Source organism: Vicugna pacos, chromosome 22 (assembly GCF_048564905.1).
Source record: "Vicugna pacos chromosome 22, VicPac4, whole genome shotgun sequence".
NCBI classification, from domain to species: Eukaryota; Metazoa; Chordata; class Mammalia; order Artiodactyla; family Camelidae; genus Vicugna; species Vicugna pacos.
In genome coordinates, this window is record NC_133008.1 from 23407346 (window position 1) to 23434808 (window position 27463).

Below are 27463 nucleotides of genomic sequence, written 5' to 3' on the forward strand. Positions count from 1 at the left end.
CAGGCAGAGCGCGTTGCGCTTGCGTACTGGAGGCTGGGAGGAGAAGGGATACGCCTGCGTACAGTGAGGCTCTGCGGTAGGGCCCAAAACTCCCAAGATGCTACAAACACCTATCCGGAACGACGGGAAGGCCAGCTGGGGCAATAGGGGCGGGCCCACAGTGAAGTTCAGCCAATGGTAGCGCACGGGAGGAGTGACGTGTGCGCCTGGTCTACCAGTGGAGGACGGCGGGAGGTTCGTTGCGCGCATGCGTCCTTTGGTAGCCTAGAAAAAGGGGCTGCTGGCGGGCGGAGCTGAAGACATGGAGCACGGTTACGGAGGTTAGTGTCGGCGACTCCTTGCGGGTTGGGGCGAGAAGGCGGTCCCTGGCCACTGCCGCCGTCGCGCAGAGGGCCGCGGGCCGGGGCCTACACCCGAGTGCGGTTACCGCATTCCGGCCCTGCGGAGAGGCGGCCAGGGCGCGCGCGCGCAACTCATTGGACTTCGGCGCCGTCGCTCCCGGGGCGCTGCATGCCGATTGGCCGGCGGGGCGTGGGGACGTTGGCGAAGTTTGGCTGGTCGACGCTGCGGCGGGCTTCAGGGGGCGCCTTGGGCGGTCTGGGCCGTTTCTCTTCCTCTGATCCGGCGATGCCGGCCGGGCCCTGCAGCTCCCTGTTGCGCGCAGGCCCGCCTTCCCTTTTGGAAAACGCCACAAAATGGCGGCGCCCAGGGGCGGAGCCATGGCGCGAGCTCGTGGGGCGCGGGGTTTGCGGCCGGGGACATAGGCGGGACTGCTGCCTCTTTCTGGGCAGTCGGTTCTGTCCCGGCACCCGCGGGGCTTGGCCGGTGTTTCCGCGCGGCACCCGTGGCCAGGGGCTCCGGTCCCGGAAGTCGTATGGGCGGCGCAGGTTCGGATCCTTCGCTCCAGCCTCGCGGTGCAGTGCACCCGGGCCTTGTGCGGCCTCTGCAGTTGTCGACCTCACTGGGCGCCTGCCGTGGACCTTGCTCGTGCTGGTCTAGGACAAGACAGTGAGAGTCAGATACTGAGTATCGGTGAAACCTTGGAAACCCGACAGATTGTTGGCGCTCGGTCAGGCATTCCCATGTGGTGGCCTGGAGATGCCAGGGGGAGTGTGTAAGAGGGAACAAACCTTTTCCCCACTTGGGTTTCAGGCCTGCGGCAGCACGGACCTTCTCGGGCCGTCTACTCTCAGTCTCTAGAATTATCACCTCCTGAGAGGCCTTTCCTCTGTGCTGGGAGTCGCGTATGCCCACAGAGAACAGTTGAAATATGTAGTTGGGTAGAGCTTGACCAGGCGCAGATCCCTATCCAGGTGTATGAGGTTCCAGAAGCAAGCGATCTGATCTTGGCAGCGGCAGAGAAGGCGCGTGTCTTGAAAGGAGGCAACAGGAAATGCAGCAGAGACGTCCTGAGGTGCATGGCATACTTGGGTGTATCCAGGGTCTTTGGGTCGCTCAACCTGGGTCTCCAGTCTTTTCTGCCTTCTGACTGGGTGTCACCATTTTTTGCTTGCCTTTCCAACAGATCGTTCAACCAGTAGTAATTCTGCCTCATGCCCTAGAGAGGTTCCCCCACGCACAACGGCCACTTCCTACTTGCTAAAAATCTTTCCAGACTCAATTTAGATGTTGTGACCTTGGTGAATCCTTCTGTAGCTTTATCATCTAGAGTTATTTTCTAGGACGCGGAGGCTTGATAGCTGGTCCCTGACCATAGCGGGCACCTAGATCTGGGTTCAGATACTTGTTCTTTTGCCCCTCAGCTCCGTGTTCTTGGGCAAGTGACTTATCCTTTGGGGCCTCTGTATACAACACGGTGAACGGTACCTATCTCAAGGGTCGTTTTGAGGTTACTTGAATAGCATATGCCACTTAGCTAGACCAGTGTCCCACAGTGCTGTTAGAATCACTGCTCTGCTTTTCTCCTACACCGAAGTGTGAACTTGTGTGACATGGAGAGGTCATAGCCTGCAGAGGGCAAACTTGAGCAGTGTGACTTTGGATCAAGTTCCCTTACCTCTGAGTCTTAGCTCTCTCATCGCTGAACAGCATTTGAGACCAGCTAATGGTTGCTGAGTACCCACCATATGTTGGCACACAGTAGGCACTCAGCTGGTGGTTTGGGTTGTTCTGGTAGGAGAGAGAGGATGCTTTGTAAAGATAAAGTTGTATGACGGGTATGGATGGCCGCCTGTGCCCAGCTCTGCCAGGCCTCTAGGGACACAGATGAAGAGGAGCCAGACAGATGGTGTAGTGGGCTGTCTGGAGGGGCAGAGGGCGCCACCACAAAGAAGGGTGCAATCTGATGCCTTAGGGCCAGGCTGAAGCCCTGGAATTTGAAGGCCCAGGGGAGAATTGGAAGGTTCAAAGTCACACACAGGTGAGGCTTAGAGAGGCACAGTAGTTGTCTCCGAATTTTCAAAGTTTGTTCCCAGTTGTAGGGTACTTACGGCTGCCTGGGCAGGGGGAGGGTTGTGGGCTCTGTCCTAATGATGGGCTAGCTGGTGGCCAGTCCTGTGTCTTCCTCAGTTGTGGGTTGAGGTTTAGGCCAAGGTCCCTCAGCAGGTAATGGACAGAACTGCCCCAGCAGCCTATTCCTTGCTCCTCTTTTTTCCACTTTGATCTCAGGCAGGTGGAGTGTGGAAATGGAAGAGCCATCTGTGGAATGACTTTTAGGGGGACATTGTGGTTGTGCTGCTTCCTGTAAGGCTGGCCCTGAACTCCTTCAAGGAGATCCTTTATACTCCTTAGAGCACCTCAGAAGCACCTGTTCTCTGGTTTGACAAATAGGACCGGCAACCATAACTCACAAGTCTTCTGTTCACAGGCTATGGAGCATGGAGTGCTGGACCTGCCAACACCCAGGGTAAGTGGGACCCGCTTTTCAGGGAGGCATGGGCTACCCGCCCTCCCCAGCGTCGGCATGACATAGCTGCTGCTGCTGATAGTGGACTGTAGCCAGGATGGGCTGATGGGGCGCTTGGGCTAGCCCAGGGATCAGGAAACCTTTTTTTGTAGAGGGCCACATAGTAAATTTTTTTTGGCTTTGCAGGTTTCTGTAGTGCAAGGGCTACCATAGACAGTTTATAAACAAGTAGGTATGACTATGTGCTGATAATATTTACTTAAAGACGCTGAAATTTGCAAGGTATGTATTTTTCATGTGTCACGGAATAGTCTTTAAGAATTTTTGGTGTTTTATTCTAATTCTTGATGGTATCATTGAAGACTTTCATAATTAGTAGAGTTTACTTTGTAGATGTACAGGATTGAGCAGATAGTATGTAGAATTCTGTATGCTTACCCTGCCTTCACCCCGGCACAGTTTCCCTTATTACCATCTTGCAATAGTGGGATATATTTGTCGCAGTTTATAAGCCAATGTTGATACATAGTTGTTAGCTATAGTCTATGGTTTATATTAATGTTCATTTTGTTATACAGTTCTATGAGTTTTGACAAATACATAAATGATAGGTCTTTTGTCAAAATTCTCATCATCATGGCATGGTCATTCAACTTTGGTTTTGTTTTGGTTTTTTCTTTCCCAACCATTTAAAAACATAAAACCCACTCCTAGCTTGGACTAGATTTGGCCCCCGGGGCCTGTTTGCTGACCCCATTCTGGAGCCTGTATCATGGTGCTAAGTGTCTGAAGGACCAGAATGTGCTCCCTGTTGGGGGAGGTTTTCTGCTTTTTGCCAGCATCTGTTCTGGGGAGGGGACGAGGGCTTCCTTTGTTTTCTGAGCCTGGAACTTGGCCCTAGCACCACTGGAAGCAGGGTGGCTTTTCTGCCCATCACCAAGTTTCCCAGGAGGAGGTCTGTGTTTCTCAGGCACATGATGTTCCCTTGCTCTGTTGAGTTGGGGACATGATTTTCCACCCGTGCACTCTCCATGCTGTTGGCTCCTGGTGAGAACTGGCCCTTTAGAAAGGCTCTGCCTGGGGACCTGGCCCAGGAGCCTCTTGGCTGGTGGCCCACACTGAACGAGCTTCCTGGAAAAAGGCTGTAGTGTCCTTTCTGTTGCCCTAGTGGAGGAGATCAAGGAGAGAAGCCTTGATTATGCTTAGCTGAGTATTCTGTGGGAATGAGTTTTACAGCTAGTGGACCCAGGCCTTTCACGGCATTAATCAGCAACCAAAGGTGCCTTCTGGAACACTGACACAGCCACCCTCAGTCCAGGCCCAGTGGATAGTGGAAGTGACAAATGTCCTTCAACATCCAGGCCGATGTAGGGGTGAGAGGACACGTCTCAGCGCCTTCATTTTGCAAATAAAACTCTTGTCTGTTTTTGTTTCCTCTAAGGTGCATATGGAACTAGTGTGGCCAGCTGGCAAGGTAGGCCCTTCCGGTGGTCCATGGGCTGGTGGGCGGGCCTTTGATCAGCTACCTAGAGGGGCTGGGGTGCAGAGACCCCCATCTCCCATCCTAGATGTGCTCCTAGCTGTCTTGAGGGCTCAGCGGGCTGAGCCTGAGGTGCTGAGGAGGGTTAGGGAGCCAGCCTTTAGGGGAACTTGCTGGAGGCAGCAGGTAGAGAGGGTTGTGGTTGTTTTCTGGGAGCAGCAGCCCTTTGGTGGGTCTGTCACTAGCCCAAATTGCCAGCTCCTGGGTTTTCAGCCACCTCTGGCTTTGAATGAGAAGCAAGTCTTAGGATCTGGTATAGAAAACCCACTGCTCAGAGTTGTAGGTGCGGCCCCTGCCCTCCTCCTGCTGCCTCTTGGCAGGTGACGTGTGCAGTGTGGGGTAAGCCAACAGCACTTGGTCCTAGGACTTTCTTCCTTCCCTGTGGGCAGTGGGTGCTTCTCCCCAGAGTTCTCCACCAGTTGCTGAGATCTGATTTGGCGCTTCCTCCCTCTGGCAGGTTATGAGAACTACAATTATTACGGTGCCCAGAACACCAGCGTCACCACAGGAGCAACCTACAGCTATGGCCCAGCCTCATGGGAGGCCACCAAGGCCAGCGATGGCCTGGCGACTGGGGGCCCTGCCATGCATATGGCTTCTTATGGCCCAGAGCCGTGCACCGACAATTCTGACTCCCTCATTGCCAAGATCAACCAACGTTTGGACATGATGTCCAAGGAAGGAAGCAGGGGCGGGAGCAGCGGCGGTGGGGAGGGCATGCAGGACCGGGAGAGGTGATTACAGGCCTGAGCCCTTCCCTGGGGGATCCTGCATACCCAGCTTTGTGCGGATGGGAGTGGGCACCTGCTCTTTCAGGGATGACTCTTCCCCCATTCCCTCTTGAGTATGGAGTACAGAAGTTGAGCCATTGTTGGGCTAGACATTTAATGGGACTTGCTGGTTTCCTGAGCGGTGGGGTTTAGGGTGTAACTGTTAACTAGACTATGTCAGACTCCTTATTTCTGCATCAGACGCCCAGCAGACCCTCCCCTTCTCATGGCCAACGGCTTCATGCCCCTTGTTCAGCAATACTCAAAAGGGATGGTTGGTCTCTTGCTTTCTGAGCAAGGGATGCGTGGTGGCTTGGTTGTGCTGTTCTGAACGTAGGGCAGTCAGCTCTGCGGGAGGCATTGAGGTCGTGCCTGGACAGTGTGGTGATGGGTTGTGCTTTCTTTGCAGCTCCTTCCGCTTCCAGTCGTTTGAGCCCTATGATTCCAGGCCTTGCCTGCCGGAGCACAATCCCTACCGCCCCAGCTACAGCTTCGACTATGACTTTGACCTGGGGCCTGACCGCAATGGTGGCTTTGGTGGTCAGTACAGCGACTGCCGGGACCCAGCCCGTGAGCGGGGCTCCCTCGATGGCTTCATGCGGGGCCGAGGCCAGGTCCGCTTCCAGGACCGGAGCAACCCCAGCACTTTTATGCGCAGCGACCCCTTCATGCCGCCTGCAGCCTCCTCTGAGCCTCTCTCTGCTCCGTGGACTGAGATGAACTATGTGGGTGGGCGGGGCCTGGGAGGCCCCTCCCCCAGCAGGCCCCCGCCTTCCCTCTTCTCCCAGTCCATGGCCCCTGACTTCGGAGTGATGGGCATGCAAGGGGCGGGTGGTTATGACAACTCTGTGCCCTATGGATGTGGCCGGTCACAGACCCGGATCAGGGATCGGGTAAGCCCTTGCCAAGTTCTAACCTGCCTTGTTTGCTTTTTCTTTTTAAGAAGCTTTGTTGAGGTATCTGTAAGGTTTACTTATTTTTAAAAGTACAGTTCAACTTTTAGTAAAAATGTACAGAATTGTGCACCTTTCACCATCATGTAATTTTAGAATGTTTCCCATCATCCCAGAAAGAAACCTCTGCTGTTAGCAGTCACTCCCTGTTCTCTCCCCCAGCCTCTGGCAACCACTAATCTACTTTCTGTCTCTAGATTTCCCTCTCCTGGACATTTCATATGAATGCGATCATAGAACATGTCAACTTTTTTGTCTGGCTTCTTTCACTCAGAGTAGTTTTTGAGTTTGAGGAACAGGGTTTTCCAACTATGTTGTTTGCTTTCTGAAAAGACATATTCTGTCCTCGTTCTCTGATCTTACAACCTTTTTGTTCTTCATTTCTCTGGGGTGTGTTACCTGTCTGAGTAAGCGGTACAGTGGGATATGCTTGTGTCTGTAGCCCAGGTGGAGAGGGTTTGATCGCTGCGGCCCAGATAGCTTGGGCAGGAAACGGAAGCAGCTGCAGATTTACGACGAGCCAGACACCAAACAGGCCCGGGCTGACAGTGAAGGCGATTTTTCCGAAAACGGTATGCCCTGGGGGCCAATAGGCCTGGGTGGGTATAAGATGAGTCAGTTGCATGCTTGGTGTTCTGCCTGCCTGTCTGGACAGTGGACACATGGGAACTCAAGGGTGGCGTGTGTCAACCTGCACTCCAACAATCCCCACTGTAGTCAGGACAAGCACAGTCACTCTGGACAGTGAGTCTGGGAGGTGAAAATGGGGTGGGCCGGTGCCGAGGAGCTGACTTTCCCTTTCCTTTGTGTCCAATAGATGATGGAGCTGGTGACTTCCGATCAGGAGATGAAGAATTCAGGGGTGTAAGTTCACCTTTACTGATCAACCTCTGGTGTCTCTAGTGCAGGGTTTCTTCCTTCCTTCAGTGTCTTCCTCACAGAGAGGAAGAACAGCTGCTGTGGTGGATCCCTCTCTGCCTCAGGAGTAGATTTAATAATCAGACTTGCAGCTAGGTTTCTATGAGTTTTCCACTTGCGGCAATCCTTCTTTCCCTGAAAACATTCCCAGCCCTCTCCCCAGCCATCCCTGTGTCCTCGTAGCAATGTGCGTGGTAACTGCAGCGGGTGGCTGTGTGGGCCTGGGCTTCCAAATGTGCACTGAAGGCTCTTTTGCTGCCAGCACCAGGCTGGGGCTTAGTGCATCCTTGTCATTCACCTCTTAAAACCAATCACGGGAGATGGGTGTTGAAGGCTGGCTCTCAGCCAGGACCGTGCATGAGCATGTGGGGAGCGGTCCTTTGCCACCCCCTGCAAATTCTGGTCCAAGTCGGGGGTAGGGCCTGGAGATGTGGGTATATGGAGGCTTCATCCAGGTGCTTCTGAGGGTCGTGCTTGCTCCCTGTCTGGGTTGCTTAGATCTTCAGCTTGTGAATCTCTGCCTGTCTACTGATTGATAATGTAATCTTCAGCTCAGTGTCTAAGGAATGAGCTTCAGTGCTGATTTTCAGTTAGATGAGGCATTTTTATCTATACCTGACTTGTTATAGTCTTTGGTAAATGTAAACAAATAGCTGAGAAACTTCATAAAGCCCATCTTCATTAAAGAACACTGAAACTGGTCCAAAAGGGGGTTTCTTGACACAGTTGATGGATGGGCTCTTGGCCTTCCTGTGTGCAGAACTGTGCATTTGCCAGAGGTACTTCTTTACCTTTAGAAAGAATTGAAATGTGGTCAGTGACTTTTGTGAAAAAAGCAAGTTAGGCATCATCACAAAATCTCAGAAGGCAACCAGGACTAGTGACGGGACACTCACTCTCTGTCCCGTGGCCCTGGGACTTGTCCTGATACATTGGGGTGGTGTCCCTGGTGGCACAGTGACCACCAGGTGGTGGCAGGGAGCTAGGCTGGTTGTGGAGAATTCTGGAAACTCCACCTCACAGTCCGACTTTGTGCCTATTTTTAGGAGGACGAATACTTCGACTCCGGGAGGCAGCGAGGTAGGCATCGCCCAGCATCCCTTTGAGCTTTCCTGTGTCTGCCCAGCTACCCTGCACTCACCGCCTAGCTCCCAGCTGGGCTGGGCTTCTGAACAACCCAGGGCCTGGATGGAGGGGCTGGCGGCTCAAGGCAGGAGAGGGGCCGTGGCTGCCTGGTGGGCTTTGCTTCGGTGTTTGGAGCAGCATTTGCTGGAAACAGGTCTGTTTGCCTCACTCGGTGCAGGCTGCGGAGACGGGGAAACTCACCTCTGGGTGTCTGCAACAGCTCGCAGTGGCAGGGAAGGGAGAATCTCAGAGATGCAAGAGGGAAGAAGCGGCGCCCTCCGGCCTGTCTTCTCTGTTCTTCCCTTGGTCAATGCAGGTCCCTATACTGTTTTCTCCTGGGCTTCATTCTGTCCACAGTTCCCTTGCTTGCCAGGCCAGGGCCATGCTCTCAGCCTCTGTGATGGGGACATCAGCACTGCGTGGGGCAGAGTCCGGACACGGCCCGGGTCGGGAGCCTGGGGTGGGGAGTCCTGTTAGGCACACTCGGACACGGATCCTCCAGAGGCAGTCACTGCCCACCAGTTCCAGCACGGGAGGCCTAAGAGTCCAAAATAAGTGGCAAGAACAGAGCAACATTAACCCCTTGGGGGGACATGGAGAAGCGTGAGACATGGTGGCTTTGAGTTTACCCAGAAGCCACTTGTTTCTTTCCCTGTTCCCACGGGTCCGTCCATAGCTGGTTTCCCTTAAGACTCAGAGACTGGCTCCTTTGTGATTCTGCTCCCATGAGTTCTGAAGGCCTCTGGCTTAGATGCTCCTTCTCTTGTTCAGGTTTGACCAACCCTCTGAGGTCGTCCCACCCTGTTTATTGAAGCGATTATGTCTATAGCATGGGACCACACAGAACGTTTAGCAGCTCGTGCAGTGGGGTAAATGCTAAAGCAAAGGTGACATGTTTATTGCGCGCAGGTCCTGCTACCTACCCGGGATGACTTTGCTATTAAACAGCAGTAATAGTTTCAGGCAGTGACCTCTTGCCAAAAATCCCACACGCCCTTATGAGAGGCTTCTGAGCAGCGCACGCCGGTCGCCATCTTCGTGGGACAGTCTCGTGACTGGCATCAGGGGTAGGGGTTACAGTTCAGATGCTTATCCAACCTTTTTTCAGTGTCTGGCCCTGGCCCTGAGCCGCGGTGACCTGGCCTGGCCTCATGCTGGGACTCTGGGCTGCACGGCTCTCAGAGGAGCTCCTGCGCTGGCCCCACGGGATGGATGGAAGACCAGTTGGTCTCTTCCACTTTTGTTTCTGGGATTGCTTCCCGTGTATCCCTGGGAAAGCCCTAGAGCAACAGTTCTGTGAGTGAAAGATAGAGCTCAGGCCAGCAGGGGTTGTCAAACCTGCTGAGGCCCTAGTTCAGACGAAGCTGCCAGGACAGTTGTTATGGTCCACCTAGAGTGGGACGGAGGGCGGTAGAGTGGCTTGTTTTGTTTTCTGAGGCCTTCCAGCTGCTGCCTCTTTATCTGGGAAGAAAGGCTTCTCTCTCTCCTTAAGTAATGTTGGGAGAAAGCCCAGTGGTAGGGCGCTGGATTGGAAAAGTAAGACAGGGAAGGACAGAGAGAGCAGGTGGGCCATGGTATGAATGGGATGGGCAGGCCGTATCCCTGGCCCATCCCGGCCTTATCGGCCATGGGGAGTGAGGTGACTCCCCTGGGAACAACTGAGGGTTCTCCTCAAAGGCCCATCCCCATTGGGAGCCTTTGACAGCCCCTTGGTGCCTCAGGGTGTCTGCACCCTGCCATGCGTGGAGGTGGCCAGCGGGGTGTGGGGTATGGTGGCCGAACTATGGTCCCCATCAAGGCCCTTGTGCTCGCTCCTCTGCAAGCTACTCAGAGCATCTGGAAGGGACTTCTCTGTTGTAGGAGAGAAGGATGACGAGGATGATGAAGTGAAGAAGAGGAGGGAAAAGCAAAGGAGGAGAGACAGGATGCGAGACCGAGCAGCTGACAGGTGAGGAGGCCGGCGAGGTGGGAGGTCAGCTGGACCTAGGCACTATCAAGACTCCCCTGGGCTCATCTGTCTTCTCTAGTAGTAGTGGGGGAGCCTGGTTTGATGAGCTGACTCCAGGTGTCTGTGGGGAAATCCTACAGGTCCAGGGGGGACAAAACTTGGGAAATATATGGAATCATATCCTTGCCAGTGGGCCTGTGTGGCCCTCACATTCTCAACAGGGGGCTCTCTTGCCCTCCTGCAGGCCTATCAGGAGTTCCCTTGTCCCCTGGCGTGTGTGTGTCATCCCAGACAAGTGAACTTCATTCAGCAGAGCTGCCAGGAAGGTGCTTTGGGTGCTTTGTCCAAATCCGAACCACCTGTGGAGTTCAACATAGCAGTTGCGTGTGTACAGATGCTACCTTCAAGGTTTTGTCTCTAAATAGAAAAAAATACCAAAGTGCAAACTCCAAAGGGCGTTGGTGTGACCACAACATGCCCCTCTCCCTGTGAACCACCGGTGGCCGTGTGAGCATTTGGTTGATGAGGCCATGCCCACATGTGGCGGCTACTCTCTGCCCAGGTTCTCTTTATGACTTGAGAGGGACTCCTTGCTCTTAAGGCTCAGATGGGTAGTAGTTTCCCTATGCAAAGAAATGCTTAGCAAAAGACCTAACCGTCAAGGCTGAGAAGTCAGGAACCGAAAAGTAGGAGTTTCCAGTTACAGAGTTCATTGAAATCCTTGCTTTTAAACAGATGATTAAAATGATGGCTATGTTAGATCAACTTTCACGCCACATGGTTGACTGAGATGACTTTTTTTTTTTTTTTGAGATGACTTTTTTAAAGAAATCTTTAGACTGCCCTAGTCACTGAAGATCCTCAAAGAGACTTGGGAAATCGTCATGGGGGAGGTAAAGATGCAGCAGGGAGCGGGAACCATGTATTTCTTTGGTAGCTTCCTGACAGCCCTGCACGTAGGGCCGGGCACATTTTCCTCATCACTCTTTCAAGGGTATCTGCAAAAGCAAGCATTGCCTTGTGGCACTTGTCCAGAGATCAGAAACCAGACATCAGGGCCAGGAGAACTCTTGGGTTGGCAGAGGAGGACTCCTGAGTGCCCAGGGCCTGTGATATCACCCCAGGTGGGGCAGAGCTGAGGGAAGCAGCACCCCGCTGTGCAGGAACGGGGGTCCGCAGGGCACTCTCTCCTTGCTATATGGCATGCATGCGTTTGGTGAGACTTTGAAAGCATATGACAAAGAAACCTCGGTTTTCACCCATAGAACTTGATGTGACATGTCTTAATGTTGACTCCCTTTGGAGAATTATGTTAAATGGGGTTGCCTTGTATCATCTGCGTGGCTGCAGAGAGAAACATCTGAGAAGCTGTGGAGTAGGTATTAGGTCCCCAGAGCAGTCGGCTGCAGACTTAGGGAGTCCACAGTTTTGAAAAGTCTCCACCTTTGCGTGTTCTGTGTTCTTTTATGAGCCTTTAGGCCAAAAAGACTGGTGGTAAGGTGCTGCGTGAGTCATTTTTCTGAATGCTTGCAAGGCTGCACTCTCTTAAGATGTGGAAACTTGGGGTAACTGCTACTCGGATGCCTTGTGACAAGTCAGAAGTCTTAATTCAGAAATTGCTTTCCCATTTCCATTTTTGTTCTAACCAGAGGTGAACTGGTTATCTTTGCATCACTGCATTTCTTTTTGTCTTCCTTCTCCAGGATTCAGTTTGCCTGTTCCGTGTGCAAGTTTCGTAGCTTTGAAGACGAAGAAATCCAGAAGCACCTGCAAAGCAAATTTCACAAAGAGACACTGCGGTTTATCGGAACCAAGTTGCCCGACAAGACAGTGGAGTTCCTTCAGGTAAGTCACACCTGGCTTCCATCACAGCATTTCCCAGTGATCTCTCACAGAGAAGGGAAGGGAAATAAAAGGCCTAAACTTGGTCAAGATTTTTTTTTCCAGAGTAACAGTGTACAAGTCCTCAAGTCAGAGGAATACCTGAGAGCTCCAGCCCTTGTGGGTCCCACTAGTTCTACACACGGAGCTCTCCGACAGCCGCCTTCCCATCCTTGGAGCAGCTGAGACAAGGCTGTCATCTGCCAGGGGCTTGGTAGCCGCCTGTCATGAGCTGCCTCTGGTGCAGTTGAAAAATATCCACGCATGCCACCCTCTCATTTCATTTGGTGCTGTCTCCCAACTTCTTCAGGAATACATTGTGAACAGGAATAAGAAAATTGAGAAGCGGCGTCAGGAGTTGATGGAGAAGGAAAGCACAAAACCAAAACCAGATCCTTTCAAAGGTGAGTTGTGATCCTGGGGTGTGTGCTCTTCCAGGTGGTAAAGTCCAGCACAGGGTGGTTGAGAATGTGACAGGAAAACCCGTGGGAGGGGTACTTAGCAGGGGAAAGAAGCCTTCAGGTGTGGCTTCATGTAGATCGTGGCTCTGCAGGCGGCTTATTGGAGTGATGTTAAGCACTCTGATTTTTCCTCCTTTGTATGAGGAGAAAGGACAGGAAGGGTAAGAAAAGTTGAAGTATAAAGTTCCCAAGTGTAGACGCTGTTTGTTTGGTCTCCACAATACTGCTGGAGACCAGCAGTCAGGTCTTACTGGGGAGTAAGTAGGAGGAAAGAATCACTTGCGTGCTGTCCCGAATCTCATAAGACTTGGGTTTGTCAACAGGGATTGGCCAGGAGCACTTCTTCAAGAAGATAGAGGCTGCTCACTGCCTGGCTTGTGACATGCTGATCCCTGCACAGCACCAGCTCCTCCAGCGGCACCTGCACTCTGTCGACCACAATCACAACCGCCGGGTGAGTGCTCTCCTGATGCTGGGTGGGGCAGGCCCACCTAGCTGCCAGTGGGAGGGGTTTAGAACTTCCTGTGTCCTAAGGGGAATGCAAACATCTCTAAGGGCTCTTGCCATATTCCACCAAGTCTTAAATCACTCCATCAATGATTGTAAAAGGCACCCCAGTTTCTATTAAAATGTGAAAAAGTGAATTGCTTAAAATTGACTAGATACAGTAGCTGAAATTCTCCTGAGTTGAGAATGTTCCCTGTAAACCACATGAGTAAATTCCCCAATTGCTGAAAAACTGGATTTTTTATATATAAGCTGAGGTTGAGGGCAGAGTGGCCTAGAGGACCGAGGGTTAAGGACTGGTTTGGTCCTTATTAGCTGATGGGGCCTGAGGCTGAATGTTTAACTCAAGGCGTTGGCAGACTTTTTTCTTTTTTTAATAAAGGGTCAAATCATAAATATTTTTGGCTTTGCAAGCCATCTGCGTAACACCTCAAGCCTGCCTCTGATGGGCAAAAGCAGCCACAGACCACGAGTAAAGGAATGGCTGTGGCCTCACTGGCCTGAAGGCTCCAGCTTGCTGAACCTTGGGTTAGCATCTCTCTCCTTAGTTTACTCAACTACCAAATTGGAGATACCAATGCCTGCCTACCCATCTCCCAGGATTACAGATCAACTGGAAAGCACTATACAGACAAGGGATTGTCATATGAATGTGTCAAGCTCTAAAATAGTCAGATGGTTGCAGCATTCATATTTTTGCTCTAGAATTTACTTGTAAAGTCAGTATACCTCAAAAAACCGAAAAGAAAATCTTGTCCTTTTCCACTACTGAGACTACGTAGCTTCTGATCTGTTAATAGTCCTGTTTCATCCCAGCTTGTGCACATGGTACCTGCACATCAGTGGTGTGCCTGTGCTTTTACCTTTTTAGATTATCAGACTTTTCAACACCATTTCACAATCTGAGTTCCAGAGTCTTCTTTCCTTTTCGTTACTGGAGTCTAGCATTTTCGGATTTGTCATGATGTGAAGAAAGATGTTAGTTGTCCCTCTGCATAGGACTGATCTCCGAGCAACTCAGTGTAGCCAGGCTGGTTTGTTGTCTTGCTCCTCTATGCACACCTTTTTTTTAAAAGACCATGTTTGATTGCCTTTGTAGTTGGCTGCTGAACAGTTCAAGAAAACGAGTCTCCATGTGGCTAAGAGCGTTTTGAACAACAGACATATAGTGAAGATGCTGGAGAAATACCTCAAGGTTTGTGCTTAGGCATCCAATAGCTTTTGAAATGGAAGATGAACTCTGTGGGTTTGGAGTGATACCCAGAGTGCAGGGTTTAGCATTTCTGAGTCTTTCGAAGAATTGAGAGACAGACTACGTATCAGGCTGGGGAATTCCACAACTGCGGGTTTCCTGAGACTCGACTGCTTGCCTAGGGACTTGGGGTGTGCTCCTGCTTGATTAACGTGTGCCATGCTGCTAACTCTCCATGAGAAACCTTGGCCATCTGCCCATAAAATACCAGGCAGATGATGATGAGATGCTTCAAAACAAAATAAAAACCAAGGTAGATGATAATTCCAGAAAGAAGCTAAAAAGCTTTGCTGGCAGAGACAACCAACAGTGAGATGGGGAATGAGGGGGAGGAAGAGCCAGTGGTGCCACAATCCTGAGTCTTAGTGGCCGGAGCAGATTAATAACAAAAATTCCCGAAGAGGGTACCCGAGAGAGAAGTCTGGTTGAAAGAGTCTCCGGTTCCTCCTTGGGAAGCCCGTTTTGCTAAGTGCTTAGCCCCATGACCTCAGCATTTAGGGCTGGGAGTTAAGCTTCAGTGCAGCCTAACTAGGACTTGTTTGTCCTCCTCTCAGTTACTAGTTGCTTCAGTATTTGGCAATTCCTTCCATAAAAGGATAGATGCTAAATAGCCAGTTTAAGAACCATGTCTGATCAGTGTTTTACCTTGTGACTTAAACAGACTTAGTTTCTGGAGTCAGATGTAGACTCAACACCTTCTAAACACCGTACTTTAAAACACAGTTTCTAATCTGCTAGTGATAACGTTTAGTTTACTTTTCCTAAACTAGACACGGTTGTAGCATATGCTTATGAGAAGTTCAGCTTTTGAGAGAGCCAGGCTTGGATTGAATCCTGACATGTTTAATAGTTGTGTGACCTGACAAGATCTTCAGGTCTCATTTCCTTATCTGTAAAATGGGGATAACCTTCATGCCAGGGCTGTGTGCCTTAAAAAAAAAAGTCTTAACTTCCTATTATGAGGCTTTGTTTTTTCAATTGGGTTAAGAAAACCTAGGTCTTGTTGAATCTTTCCTCACCATTATTTGCTTGAATACAAAGTGTAAAATAGTTCCAGTAAGGCTTTTCTGAGATGTCTTTCCTGAATCTATAGGCTCTGAGCACCTGTAGGATTGACTCACTTGCTGTAATATAAAGTTTCTGTTGTTGACCAAGCATCATAAAACATAAACTCCCAGCAAGCTGAGCATCCCTTGAGCTCTCATTTGGACAGTTCTTTGGATTGTGCTGACCTGTGTTTCCTCCTCTTGGCCAGGGTGAAGACCCTTTCACCAGTGAAGCCGTCGATCCAGAGATAGAAGGAGATGACAATTTAGGAGGTGAGGATAAGGAAGAGACACCAGAGGAGGTAGCTGCAGAGGTCTTAGCTGAGGTGATTACAGCGGCAGTGAGAGCAGTAGACGGGGAAGGAGCACCTGCTCCAGAAAGTAGTGAAATGCTGGCTGAAGGGGAAGCCACACCTGAGGCCACGAGTGGTCCCCACGCTGAAGAGCCGCTGGAAGCAGAGGCACTCTGTGGAGTGGCATCTGAGAAGGGTAACGCCAAAGCAGAGGCCAGAGGTGAAGCTGCTGAGGCCGGAGGGGACGTGGAAACCCTGGCAGCAGAGGCGGAAGGCACCCTGACGGCCACGGCTCCTGCCCCAGCTGCCACAGAAGCCGACGGAGAACAAACTGCTGCAGACTGCAGAGATGCTCTTCCCACAGAATGAGCCTTCTCTCCCTGTTTCAAGGGATATGTTGTATAGTGTATTGTTCTTTCTCCTTTGGTTCATGAGCAGTACTAGGGTGTTACTGGAATAGTCTTATTTTGGTGAAGAGACCCAGCCATTTCCTTCAGAAAAGTGTACCTCACAGGCTTGTCTTGCAGAGCTATGTGGCTTTTTGCCCTGGTTTGAAGGCTGCAGAAGTTGTACATTCCCCCAGGCGGCTGTAACATTTCTTTACACTGCAGTTGGAATAATAAAAATTTGAGTGATTAGATTTTGATGATATTTTGCTTGTTAAGTCTAGCTACTGGCTAAAGGCTGCCCCCATCCCTTTTAGAAATTTAAAAATTTTTTTTGTCTGGGAGCAGCTCAATACTAGAATGTATCTTGCTTTATTTTGCGGAGGTGGGGAAGGGAGTTAAGTTTCAAGAATTTGCTTTGGCTTCCTTTTTTAACCTCTGCTTCTGTGGTGTGCTGCATGGTGTGTGGTCCTCCCTCACAAGATGTAACAGAATCTTCTTAACTGTGATGTTGATTCTGTCACATCAGTGAACTCTCAAAGGCCTGATGAATCTGGCACACCTGCACCATAGATGGACACCCACTTGCCCCTCAAGAATGAGGACACTTTGTGTAGGGCATTATTTCCCAATCTTTCATCCTTGGTGAATCGCCTTTACAATCTTTTACCTCATTTGTATTCCATCTCTGCATTACTTCAGGGTTTTGTGGGGTTTTTTTTTCTTTAAATTGAGTTACTTCTAATTAAATACATTTAAAAAGAAAATGATGTCACGCTCATGAATGGAAAACCAATATAAATTGCCATAGACAGACACTACCTATGAAAAATAAATAATTTAGATAAATACTATTCCTTTGGAAGTTTCTGAGTCTGTGAGAAAGGAAAGCTAGCATGTGTTAAAGGGTAGTAAACAACAGTTACACTTCCATATAATCAGAATTGGAAGGTACCTTCCTTTGGAAATATTGCTGGGTCTGTTTTCCTATAAACCTTCAAACTGTCACATTTGGGGAAGCGCTGGCCAGTGGGAAATTATTTGTAAAAAGGGGCAGTAAAATACTTGATGAGCATCTATTGTGTACCAGGTGCTAATTCATGATAAAAAATAAGATATAGGGCTACTCTCAGGGAGCCTTATTGGAGATATGAGATGAACATTTATAAAAAAGTCAATGTGAGAACTAAAAAGAAGTAAACTGCTTAGTAAGCAAGAAAATGGTGCCTCTGAATCTTTTCCCCTTATCCCTTAATACTACATATATGTGGCTTAGCCACAGATCGCACACGACCTTTGAAGCTTTTTCTCTTGAGGCAAAAATGTTGGTGGTATTGAGCATAAGTAATCTGAAAAAGGACAACAAAACTATACTGCTTTGTTTTGCTTTTCTTGTAAAATTCATAGAAGGCCTGTAATTAAATCTAAACTTCAGTTAAATTTTTCCACCCCTCACCAGGTGTGAAACGATGTGACGTGAATCATTTTATTCCTAAACTTAAGCCAGTTAAACCTCATCTCCTCAAGATGGGGAGTAATTACTTGGGTTGCACAAAGGGATGCCCTGGTATTCCTGAGATGATGGGAATAAATTGCAAGCTTCCTCACTGGGAACTAATCTTTATCAGTTATTTCCCATCTGTAGGGGAGAAACCTGAGAGGGAGGTTAAGTAACTTTTAGGGCCCCACTACCTAGATTAATACACAGGCCCATGAGACACCAATGGCCATGAACTTTTTATAGAGTACCTTTATTATAATTTACAAACAGGTTTAGAGAATTTGGCAATCCCTGCTATTCACAAGCACAAAAAAAAAACCCTTAGGACTGGCAGCCTAGTTTCAACTTTATGTAATATTGTGGGCCTGTGTAATTTCATTGGGTTTTTATGAAATTAATACAGTTGCAAAAGGGGAAACAGTACAATGTAATGAGTAAAGTGCTCCTTCAAGAGTACATGATCAGTATTACCAAAGCCTCTCCAATTAGACTTTGGACCATAAAGAGATCACTTCTGCTGCTTGATGACTTGGCTGAAAGTGATCCTTGCTCACCAGAAGTGTGGCCAGTAATGATTAGACAGGCACCGCAGAGTTCAAGTAGAGTTTTATAACTTACAGTAGAAGAGCCTTGTAGCATTTTATTACTATTTTTTGCAGCAGCCTCTTTGGAGTGCTCAATAAAAAAGATGGCCATGGAAATAAAAACCCATGAACACAGCTTTGTACTGATTTGACATTGATGGCTCTTTGATAATTGAGAAAGTTCTGGGCCATCTCCATCTTGTAAGAGAACACTAAGGCCTATGTGGTTAGTTGGCTTTCTGCAATCAGTCTTAGAGTCTATGCACCTCCTCTCAAAACACTATCTGGTTGAGTGTATACTTTAGATATAAAGAAACTGGAATTCACTTTAGGGGACAATATAGTGGGGTAGGGGACAATGTATTCTCAGGGATGGTTATCAGAATTAAGTGAGATATAAATACTTGGCACTACTGAAAAAGTGGCTTCTAAGCTCAACATCACATTGTGAATAGTGTTGCTAGGAACATTCTTGAACAAGTATTGAGTACCTGTTTTCAATTCCTTTGGGTATATACCTAGAAGTGGAATTATTAGGTCATACGGTTGTTTTTATGTTTAAAATTTTGAGGAACCACCAAACCTCCACAATAGCCTCACCATTTTACATTCACATCGGCAATTTGCTAGGGTTCCAATTTCTCCACATCCTTACTAATACTTATATTCCTTTTCTTCGTCCCTTTTTTTTTTTTTGACCCCCTTCATTTTAGCCATCCTGGTGGGTATGAAGTGATACTTGATTATCTCATTGTGGTTCTGAGCTGCATTTCCCAAAAGACTAATGATGCTGGGCATCCCTTCATGTGCTTTCTGGTCATTTGTTTATCTTAGAAGAAATATCTATTCAACTTCTTCACCCCATTTTAAAATCTGGCTGTGTTTTTGTTGTAAGAGTTCTTTATATATTTTAGATACTCAACACTTAACAGAGATAATTTGCAAATATTTTTTTCCATCCTGTGACCTGTCTTTTCACTCCCTTGATAGTGCCCTTTGATGCAAAAATTTTTTTGTTTTTGGTCAAGTCCAATTTATCTTTTTTCTTTGTTGCTTGTACTTTTGGTGTCATATGTAAGAAATCACTGCCAAGTCCTAGGTCATGAAGTTTTACCCCTATGTTTTCTTCTAAGAGTTTTATGGTTTTACCTCTTATACATAGGTCTATGATCTATTTTTTCTTTTTTTTTTAAATTGACAAATTTACAATGTTGTATTAGCTTCTGGGGTACAGCAAAGTGATTCAGTTTATATATTCTTTTTCATATCCTTTTCCATTATGGTTTATCATAAGATACTGAATATACTTCCTTGTGCTATACAGTAGGATCTTGTTTATTTTATATACAGTAGTTTGTATCTGCTAATCCCAAACTCCTAATTCATCCCTCCCGTCTTTTCCCTTTTGGTAACCATAAGTTTGTCTTCTATATCTGAGTCTGTTTCTGTTTTATAAATAATTTCATTTGTATCATATTTTACATTTCATATATGTGACATCATATGATATTTGTCTTTCTCTTACTTCGCATAATATGGTAATTTCCAGGTCCATCCATATTGCTGCAGATGGCATTATTTTATTTTTTTAATGGCTGAGTAGTGTTCCATTATGTATAATATATACATACCACATCTTTATCCTTTCATCTATGATCTATTTTGAGTTAATTTTTTTATATGGTATGTGGTTCAACTTCATTCTATTCCATGTGATTATCCAGTTGTCTCAGCATCATTTATTAAAAGAGACTATTCTCTCCGCATTGGTCTTGGCACTGTCAAAAGTCAGTTGACCACAGCTACATGGGTTTATTTCTAGACTCTCAATTCTGTTCTCTTGCCCTCTTTATCTGTCCTGATGCCAGTACTACACAGGAGGTTATAGTAAGACTTGGAATTGGGAAGTGTGAATCTTCGAATTTTGTTTTTCAAGATTCTTCTGGTTATTCTGGATCCCTTGAGTTTCCATATTAATTTTAGGGTCAGCTTATCAATTTCTACAAAGAAGTCAGCTGGTATTCCGATAGGAATTACATAGCATCTACAGATCAATCTGGGGAGTGCTGCCATCTTTAAAACGTTAAGGTTTCCAATTCATTAACCTGGATGTCTTTCCACTATTTAGTTCCTCTTTAACTTAAGCAGTTTTATACTTTTTCAGTGTATAACGTCTGTATTTATTTTGTTAAATTTATTCCTAAGTGTTCTTTTGATGCAATTGTAGATGGAATACTTTTCTTAATTTCACTTTTGGATTATTCATTGCTAGTGTATACAAATACAACTGATTTTTGTGTGATCTTGTATCCTGCAACTTTCCTGAATCTGCTTAATAGCCCTGGTAGATTTTTTGGGTGTGTCCTTTAGGAGTTCCCATGTGTAAGATCATGTCATCTGTGAATAGAGGTTGTTTTACTTCTTCCTTTCCTGTACGGATGACTTTCCTGTCTTCTTCTTTCCTGATCCCTCTGGCTAGAACTCCCACCCATTGCTGGCATCCTTGTAACATTTCTTTTTAAAGTCACTTACAGCCTCAGTAATTGTTCTCCTAACTGATTACGTATTAACTTCCATTAAGTTTATGTGGAAGACCATTTGTCTAGGTTTCTGCAAATACTCCAATTCTAGCCAATCCATTTAAACTGGATTACCTGAATAAAGAACATAAAGGATGTAACATCTTCTTTTGGGATCTAACTTTGAGTCAACATGTTGGCTATTTAGTGCGTGCTGGGCTTAGGCATCACGAGTGCATGTATCAAGTCTTTGCTCAGCAACCTGCCCAGATAGGCACGACAAACCCTCAACTTGCCCCATGGGAAATGCCTGGGGACCTTAGCTTCTTAGATGCCTACAAATATTTGGGAGTATTTTTCTAAATAGGAATGAAGAGAGAGTGCACAAATGCACCACAAATTTCCCTTATTTGCTGCCATGAAATTATGTTTAAAAAGAATTCCTCTTTAGAGATAACCCCCAAGAACCAGTGACTAACTTGAGGAGAACAGAATGTGTGAACTGTCTACTACAATGGCCCCCATATGGTAAACTGTAGCCTCCTTAGAGAGTCTTAAGCCCTTAATTCCTTCCCACTGGAAGAGAATTAAAATGACAATACTAATTGTCTCAAACTAAGACCACAACAATATTCCAGTGTTTGAAATACGCTTTGTCTAGTTCAACAGTGCAAAACCAGAGGAACCTAAGGGAATATTTGGGGAGAAGGAAGAATTTGCTTTCTACACTATTCATCAACTCCACTAAGGCTGAAATATGTCTTCCCTAGGGCAAGGGGATATTTGGTCCCAGGATGTATTAGTTATCTATTGAATCATAACAAATTACTCCAAAATTTAGTGGCTTTAAAATTAAAGCACATTTATTATTTCAAAATTTCTGGGATTCAGAAATCCAGGTGTGGCTTAGCTGCGCCCTTAGTTGGAATGATAAGGTTGCAGTCAAAGTGATGGCCAAGGCTGTGGTCTCATGTGAAGGCTTGACTATGGAAGGATCCTAGTTTCAATGCTGTTAATGTGTTTGTTGGCAGAACTTAATTCCTTGGAGCTGTTGGATTGAGGGCTTTAGCCCCTCAATGGCAAAGATCAGAAGCTACCCTCAGTTCCCTGCCACATGGGCCTCTCTGACACATGGCAGCTTGCTTCATCAAAATGTGCAAGCTCTGAAGGCAAAACAGTCCAGCTGGATGAAAGTCAGTCTTTTGTAACCTAATCATGAAAGTAACATCCCATCACTTTTGCCATAATCTCTTTGTTACCAGCAACTCACCAGGTCCAGCCCATACTTAAAGGCAGGAGATTACAATAGGGTATGAATATCAGGAGGTAAGAGATGATTGGGGGCCGTTTTTGAAAGCTGCCTACCAGTCAATACTAGAATAAATACGGATATAAATGCTCTTCTATTTTTTTAATTTAAATATAGTTGATTTACAATGTTGTTAGTTTTAGGTGTACAGCAAAGTGATTCCATACACACACACACACACACACACACACACACACATATATACCTATATATACTTTTTCAAACTCTTTCCCATTAAAGGTTATTAGAAGATATTAAAATAGTTCCCTGTGCTATACAGTAGGTTCTTACTTATTTTATATATAGTAGGGTGTTAATCCCAAACTCCTAATTTCAGATGTTCTTCTTACAAACATATGAGGTTCCAAGAACCTGCTTCATCAGCCCATTTGTCTTGAAAATGAAAGGAACAAAAGAGACATAAGCTTTCAATCCTGACATGTACTTACACCTATGAGAGCAGGTTATTCCAATAAAGCTTTTAAATGGGCTTATTCATGAAGTCCTTGCTGAAATAAATTCTATCAGGCATCCTTCACCAAAATAGGCTGGCTTCAACTTAGTGAAAATCTGTCGAGGCAAGAAACCCATCCTGCTCAGCAAATGCCAAAGAGAAGTTTCTGTAGCAGCTGGAGCAGGCTCACTTGGTCCATTGCCATTCATTTTGATTCCATGATGATTCCACAAGGGCTTGATCTGTGGGACCATCAGTGGCTTATGACCAATATTTTACCAGGAACACTTTTCACCATACTTAGCCTCTAAGCTTTTAAATTACCAGCCTTCTGTGTGATTCTTAAACTGGAAGGAAACCTGCAGTCCTCCTCATTTCCTGGCCATACATACAGAATTTTGTTCATTTCAACTTCATCATTAACCTTTTCTATTCAGTTCTCTCACTTAGGCACAGTTTTCTATGTTTATATGATTCATACTTTCTTCTCCTTAAAAAAATGAACTATAACACAAAATATGCACAAAACATATAGTACAGTGAACAATTACAAAGCAAATGCATAGTCAAGAAGCAGAATACTTTTCAGTCATGTAAGATGAAAAAGACCAGCTGTATAAAGTTAACAGTACTGTATATTTAAAAATTTAAGAGGATCGATTTTATGTTGTGTTTTTTTTTTACCACACACATACAAAAGTGAACAAGCAAGGCCATGCCAGGTCTTTGATTTGGAAAGTAAATTTAAAAAAAAAAATAAGAGTAACTCAGAAACTGGCCACCTGCACCATCCCCCTCATTCCTTCCTGATCGCCCTGTCAAGTCACCAGTGGTAGTTTCCTCTTATTTTTCTTTACAGTTTTATTTCTCTAAAAACTTCAGTTTATTTTTATCTGTTTTAGAAATCAACATAGAAACGGACTCATCACATATGCACATATGCCCTGCTTCTTTGGTTTCCCATTATGTTTGTACATTTCATCTGTGTTGTATGTGGCTGCGATTTGTTTATTTTCATTGTATCACAATCTAATCATCCTACCATGGATGGACATTTGGGTTGTTTTCAGTGTGGGCTCTTAGGAACAGTGCTATTCTGAACTTTCTCGAGTGTGTCATCAAGAGTTTCTGTGGAATGGGATCAGTGGGCCACTGAGTATGTGGAGCCTTAACTTCATCAGATAAGGCCAAACAGCTTTCTACATTCCTTCTCTGGCCTCCAGTCTCCTTCCTCTTGAGCATTTTTATCCCATGTGCAACATTTGCAGTTTCTTTCCACTTTGAAACTTTTTTTTTTTAAATCACTTCCTTTTTTAAAATCTCATTTGTACGGCTTTTCACACTAGGTCTTCCAACAATCTCATTATTTTAAGTGTGATAGTAAATGATATTTGTAAAACACTTCGAAACTAAGCAAAAACACAGCAAAATAAATATTGACGAAGTAGCAGAAACTAAAATGACCCTTAGAGCCATCTCATACCTATTTGTGGCTCACAATATTGTAGTGCTTTATTCTGAAGCTTATTTTTGTTCTTAGATAGTTTATGAATTAATTAAAAATCGGCAAGCAAAATAGTGAATACATGTCATTATACATTTGTCAAAACCCATAGGATATACAATACAAAAAGTGAAACCTATGTAAACTATGGGCTTTAGTCAATAATAATATATCATTATTAGCTCATCAAGTCTAATCAATGTACCACACTAGGGGAAGTGAGGAGATGTAGGGTAACTCTGGATTTTCTACTCAATTTTAATGTAAATCTAAAACTGCTCCCCTCAAACTACTAATTGAAAAAAGTTGCAAGCAGAATAGCTTCTGTATAATGGTAAAGAAATTTCCATTTCTCTAAACTTGAGATTCTAGAGCAGGGGTCACCAAACTGCTGCCTATGGGACAAATGTGGACTGCCGTCTGTTTTTGTGCAGCTTTCCAGCTAAGAATGGCTATACCTTTTTCAAATGTTGAAAAAAAAATCAAAAGAATACTATTTTGTGACTCCTGAAATTTACATGAAATTCTAATTTTACTATCCATGAAGTTTTATTGGAACACAGCCACATCCGTTTGTTTATGTGTTAACTATGACTCTTTCTGCACTACAATGGCAGAGCTACAAAGATCCACAAAGTACCAGAGAATGTATGGCCCACAAAGCCAAAAATATCGACTACCTGGCTCTTCACTGAAAAAATCTGTCAACTCCTACGCTAGAGAGAAAATGCAGGCATTCTTCGTGGAGTCAAGAGATCTGAGTTTAAAACTATGTAAATACGTGATCTTGGGTGAGTTACTCACCATTGCTAGGCCCTAACCATAAATTCCAGACTATAACTTCATGGCTAAGTTTTCATTGGAAAGTGGGCATGGATTTGGGTTATAACAAATGAGACATATCTAGCTTTTCCAAAGCTGACCATGCTATATAAATTTACTCCTGCTTTTAAGAAAATACTGTACAATTTTTTCAACCTGGAAAAATACTGATAAGTATGAAAAGAAAATGAAAATGTGTGAGAATGCTTATCATAATACTGGTTATTATGATAGAAGAACTGGAAATGAATTAAATGTATATAATAGGGGAATGGTGATATATCCCATACCAGGTTAAAATACTATATTATCTCCAAGTTATCTCCCAATTAGACAGATCTTCAAGTATTCACGTGGAGTGACTTCCAAAATGTATAAAATGAAAAAGCATGTTACAAATTAACAGGTACAGAATGATGTCTTTTGTTTTATAACAACAAAATTATTTCTATATGTAGATACATTCTGATACATAGAATAAAAAGTCTAGACCAGTGCTGTCCAACAGAAATACATTGCAAGCCATATCTATAATGTCATATTTCCTAGTAGCCACATTAAAAAAGTAAAAAGAAACAAGTAAAATTAAATGTAATATTTTATTTAACCCAATATATAAAAAGTTATTTCAACATGTAATCAATAAAAAAAGTAAGATATTTTACATTTTTTTTCCTACTACATCTTTGAAATACAATGTGTATTTTACATTTAAAGCACATCTCAATTTAGGTCAGCTACATTTCAAGCACCCAATAGCCACATGTGGCCAGTGGCTGTCATATCAGACAGCACAGGTCTAAAACACATCAAAGTGATAACAGTGATTACTCTGGTGCAGGAGGGGAAAGGTGAAGGGGGACACTATTTTTCCGCTAATTCTTTTGTATTGTTGAATTAAAATGATTTCATGTATTACTTTATTAAAAATGAGTAATACATATTTAAAACAAGTCAGAAATATATTATGTACTTCATGTTTCATACCTTAATATTTTTATAAATCTCTTCTGACTGGGTTTTAGTATTGCAAACACAGTAATAACAAGAGAAAGTAAAAGAGCTTATTCAAAATGTGAACCATTAAATAAGACTATTTGTATTAAACTGTCTTAACTGGATAAATATGTTCTGAGTTTGAGCTATCTGTGAGGAGTCAGGCTATGCACTATGGAGGATAAAAAGAATGAGACATTGTTATTCTAAAAGATTTTTGGAAAAGCTTTTGGAGCTGCCTTTACAGCTTGTAAATTCTCTTCAGGTTGGATTTGACTTCTACCGATAGCCAAAAGCCCCCTAGTTGAGTCCAGTAAATCAATCTAGATGATAGTTCTGTCGAAAATGAAGCATAACAAAAGATTTTATTATATGCCTTGCAAACTGGCAGCTCCAAATGCTTCCAAAACCATTTACTGTCAGCAACAACAATAAATTAAGTAGTTAATGCAACAAGACAACTATGGGGAAGGTCAGCTTAAAATGGATACATTCCAGTTTCCTTTAAAAAAAAAAGTTGTTATTCCATATTCATATAGCTCTGGGTACCTTCTTATTCTTTTTTCCATTTCTGATCATATTCTGCAAATTGCCAAGGATGTAAAATTAGGAACCAGAGATATTCACAAATTTCAATGTTCTGTAATACAAAATTAGAAGGAATCTTACTAATGAAATAGTTACAATTACCTCCTTTATTTCTTGCACTCAATGATTTATTACTTAATGCTTTGTTAAAATAAAGGGTAAAATTAAGTCTTTGCCCAGCTATCAGTAATTTACGATTGCCCTCAGTGAAGAGTGAGTAAACACCATAGAGACAAAACTATTTCCCGGCTATTCTAGTGTATCCATATGTTCTGAAAGAAGGGGCCATCAGGAATTTTTTTAATTACCTAGGGTTTTTAGAAGAACTCAATTTGGTCTCTGTAAAAGATGGGACTTAAAATGCTAAAAGAGTGATGATAAGGGCAAAAAGGGAAAGGAAGTTATGGTTCCCCACTTGAAAACTTGAACAGTATCATCATTGAACTCGTAAGCAACCTAAGCCTAATCTCTTCGTTTTATAGCGCTAGCTTTTGGTTTGCATCTGAAGGGTGAAAAGGAGGTCAGCTGGGGGACAACTGGAGGGAGAGCGTTCTAGGCCCAGAGACCAGCACCTTCCAGCCTTTAGATCCTAGTGGCGTCCAGCCAGCCAAGAAAGACGCCTCCTCAGCCTCGCTAACAGCCTTCTCTCCCTTCCTTTGCCTCAACCCAGCGCCTTCTTCGCAGCTCTCTCCCTTAGCGTTCCAGCACCACCCGACCCCCAGCCTCCTTCAACACCCTTTGGCCTCCTCACCAGGGCCTCCTCCCTCAGACAGGTGTCTCTCTTCGGCCTCTGCCGTCAGTCTATGGGCCCTCGCCTCACTGTCCTCCCTCTCTTTGAGGGTCTAAATTTTTGGACGTCTCCATCTGCCTTCAGATCTTTTCCCTCAGGCTCAACCTTCAGTTTCCCCTCCGTCGGGTCCCTTGGTTTGCGGGGTCTCCTCCCTCAGTCTGCGGGGGTCCCCTCTCTCAGTCCAAGGCATCCCCTCCCTCGGTCTGCGGGGTCCCCTCCCTCAGTCCAAGGCATCCCCTCCCTCGGTCTGCGGGGTCTCCTTTCTCTGCAGTATCTCTCCTCAGCCCTCTTGGTCTGAGGGGTTCTTACCTTTCCGAGGGCCGCGAGCGCTGGCTTTCTCCACTGACCTCTTCGCCGCCAGCTGTCTTAAGCTCGCTCGCGCAAAAGCACCGTCTCGGGGCGCGCACGCCGGGCGGCGGCGCGTGGCCGCGCACGCAGCGTGCGCGGTGA

At 45.7% G+C, this 27463-nt stretch overlaps 1 protein-coding gene and 1 long non-coding RNA gene across 2 annotated transcripts; one reads left to right on the top strand and one right to left on the bottom strand.

The window, feature by feature from the left end:
* The first annotated feature begins 226 nt into the window (after window positions 1–226).
* On the top strand, window positions 227–16800 carry AKAP8 (A-kinase anchoring protein 8). The gene is made up of 14 exons (XM_006218315.4): window positions 227–320; window positions 2828–2866; window positions 4308–4340; window positions 4864–5140; window positions 5586–6069; window positions 6572–6701; window positions 6947–6993; window positions 8094–8127; window positions 10033–10120; window positions 11824–11965; window positions 12312–12405; window positions 12786–12916; window positions 14069–14164; window positions 15477–16800. Exons 1-14 carry the CDS (start codon window positions 302–304, stop codon window positions 15927–15929), a joined length of 2067 nt encoding a protein of 688 aa, XP_006218377.1. The 5' UTR covers window positions 227–301; the 3' UTR covers window positions 15930–16800.
* LOC116285070 (uncharacterized) lies at window positions 6695–27442 on the bottom strand. Its single transcript, XR_012063163.1, has 4 exons — window positions 27323–27442; window positions 26185–26275; window positions 8374–8710; window positions 6695–7838 (listed from the first exon to the last, which is right to left on the bottom strand). It is a non-coding gene; the product is annotated as an uncharacterized lncRNA (long non-coding RNA).
* Between the last annotated feature and the right edge of the window lie 21 nt (window positions 27443–27463).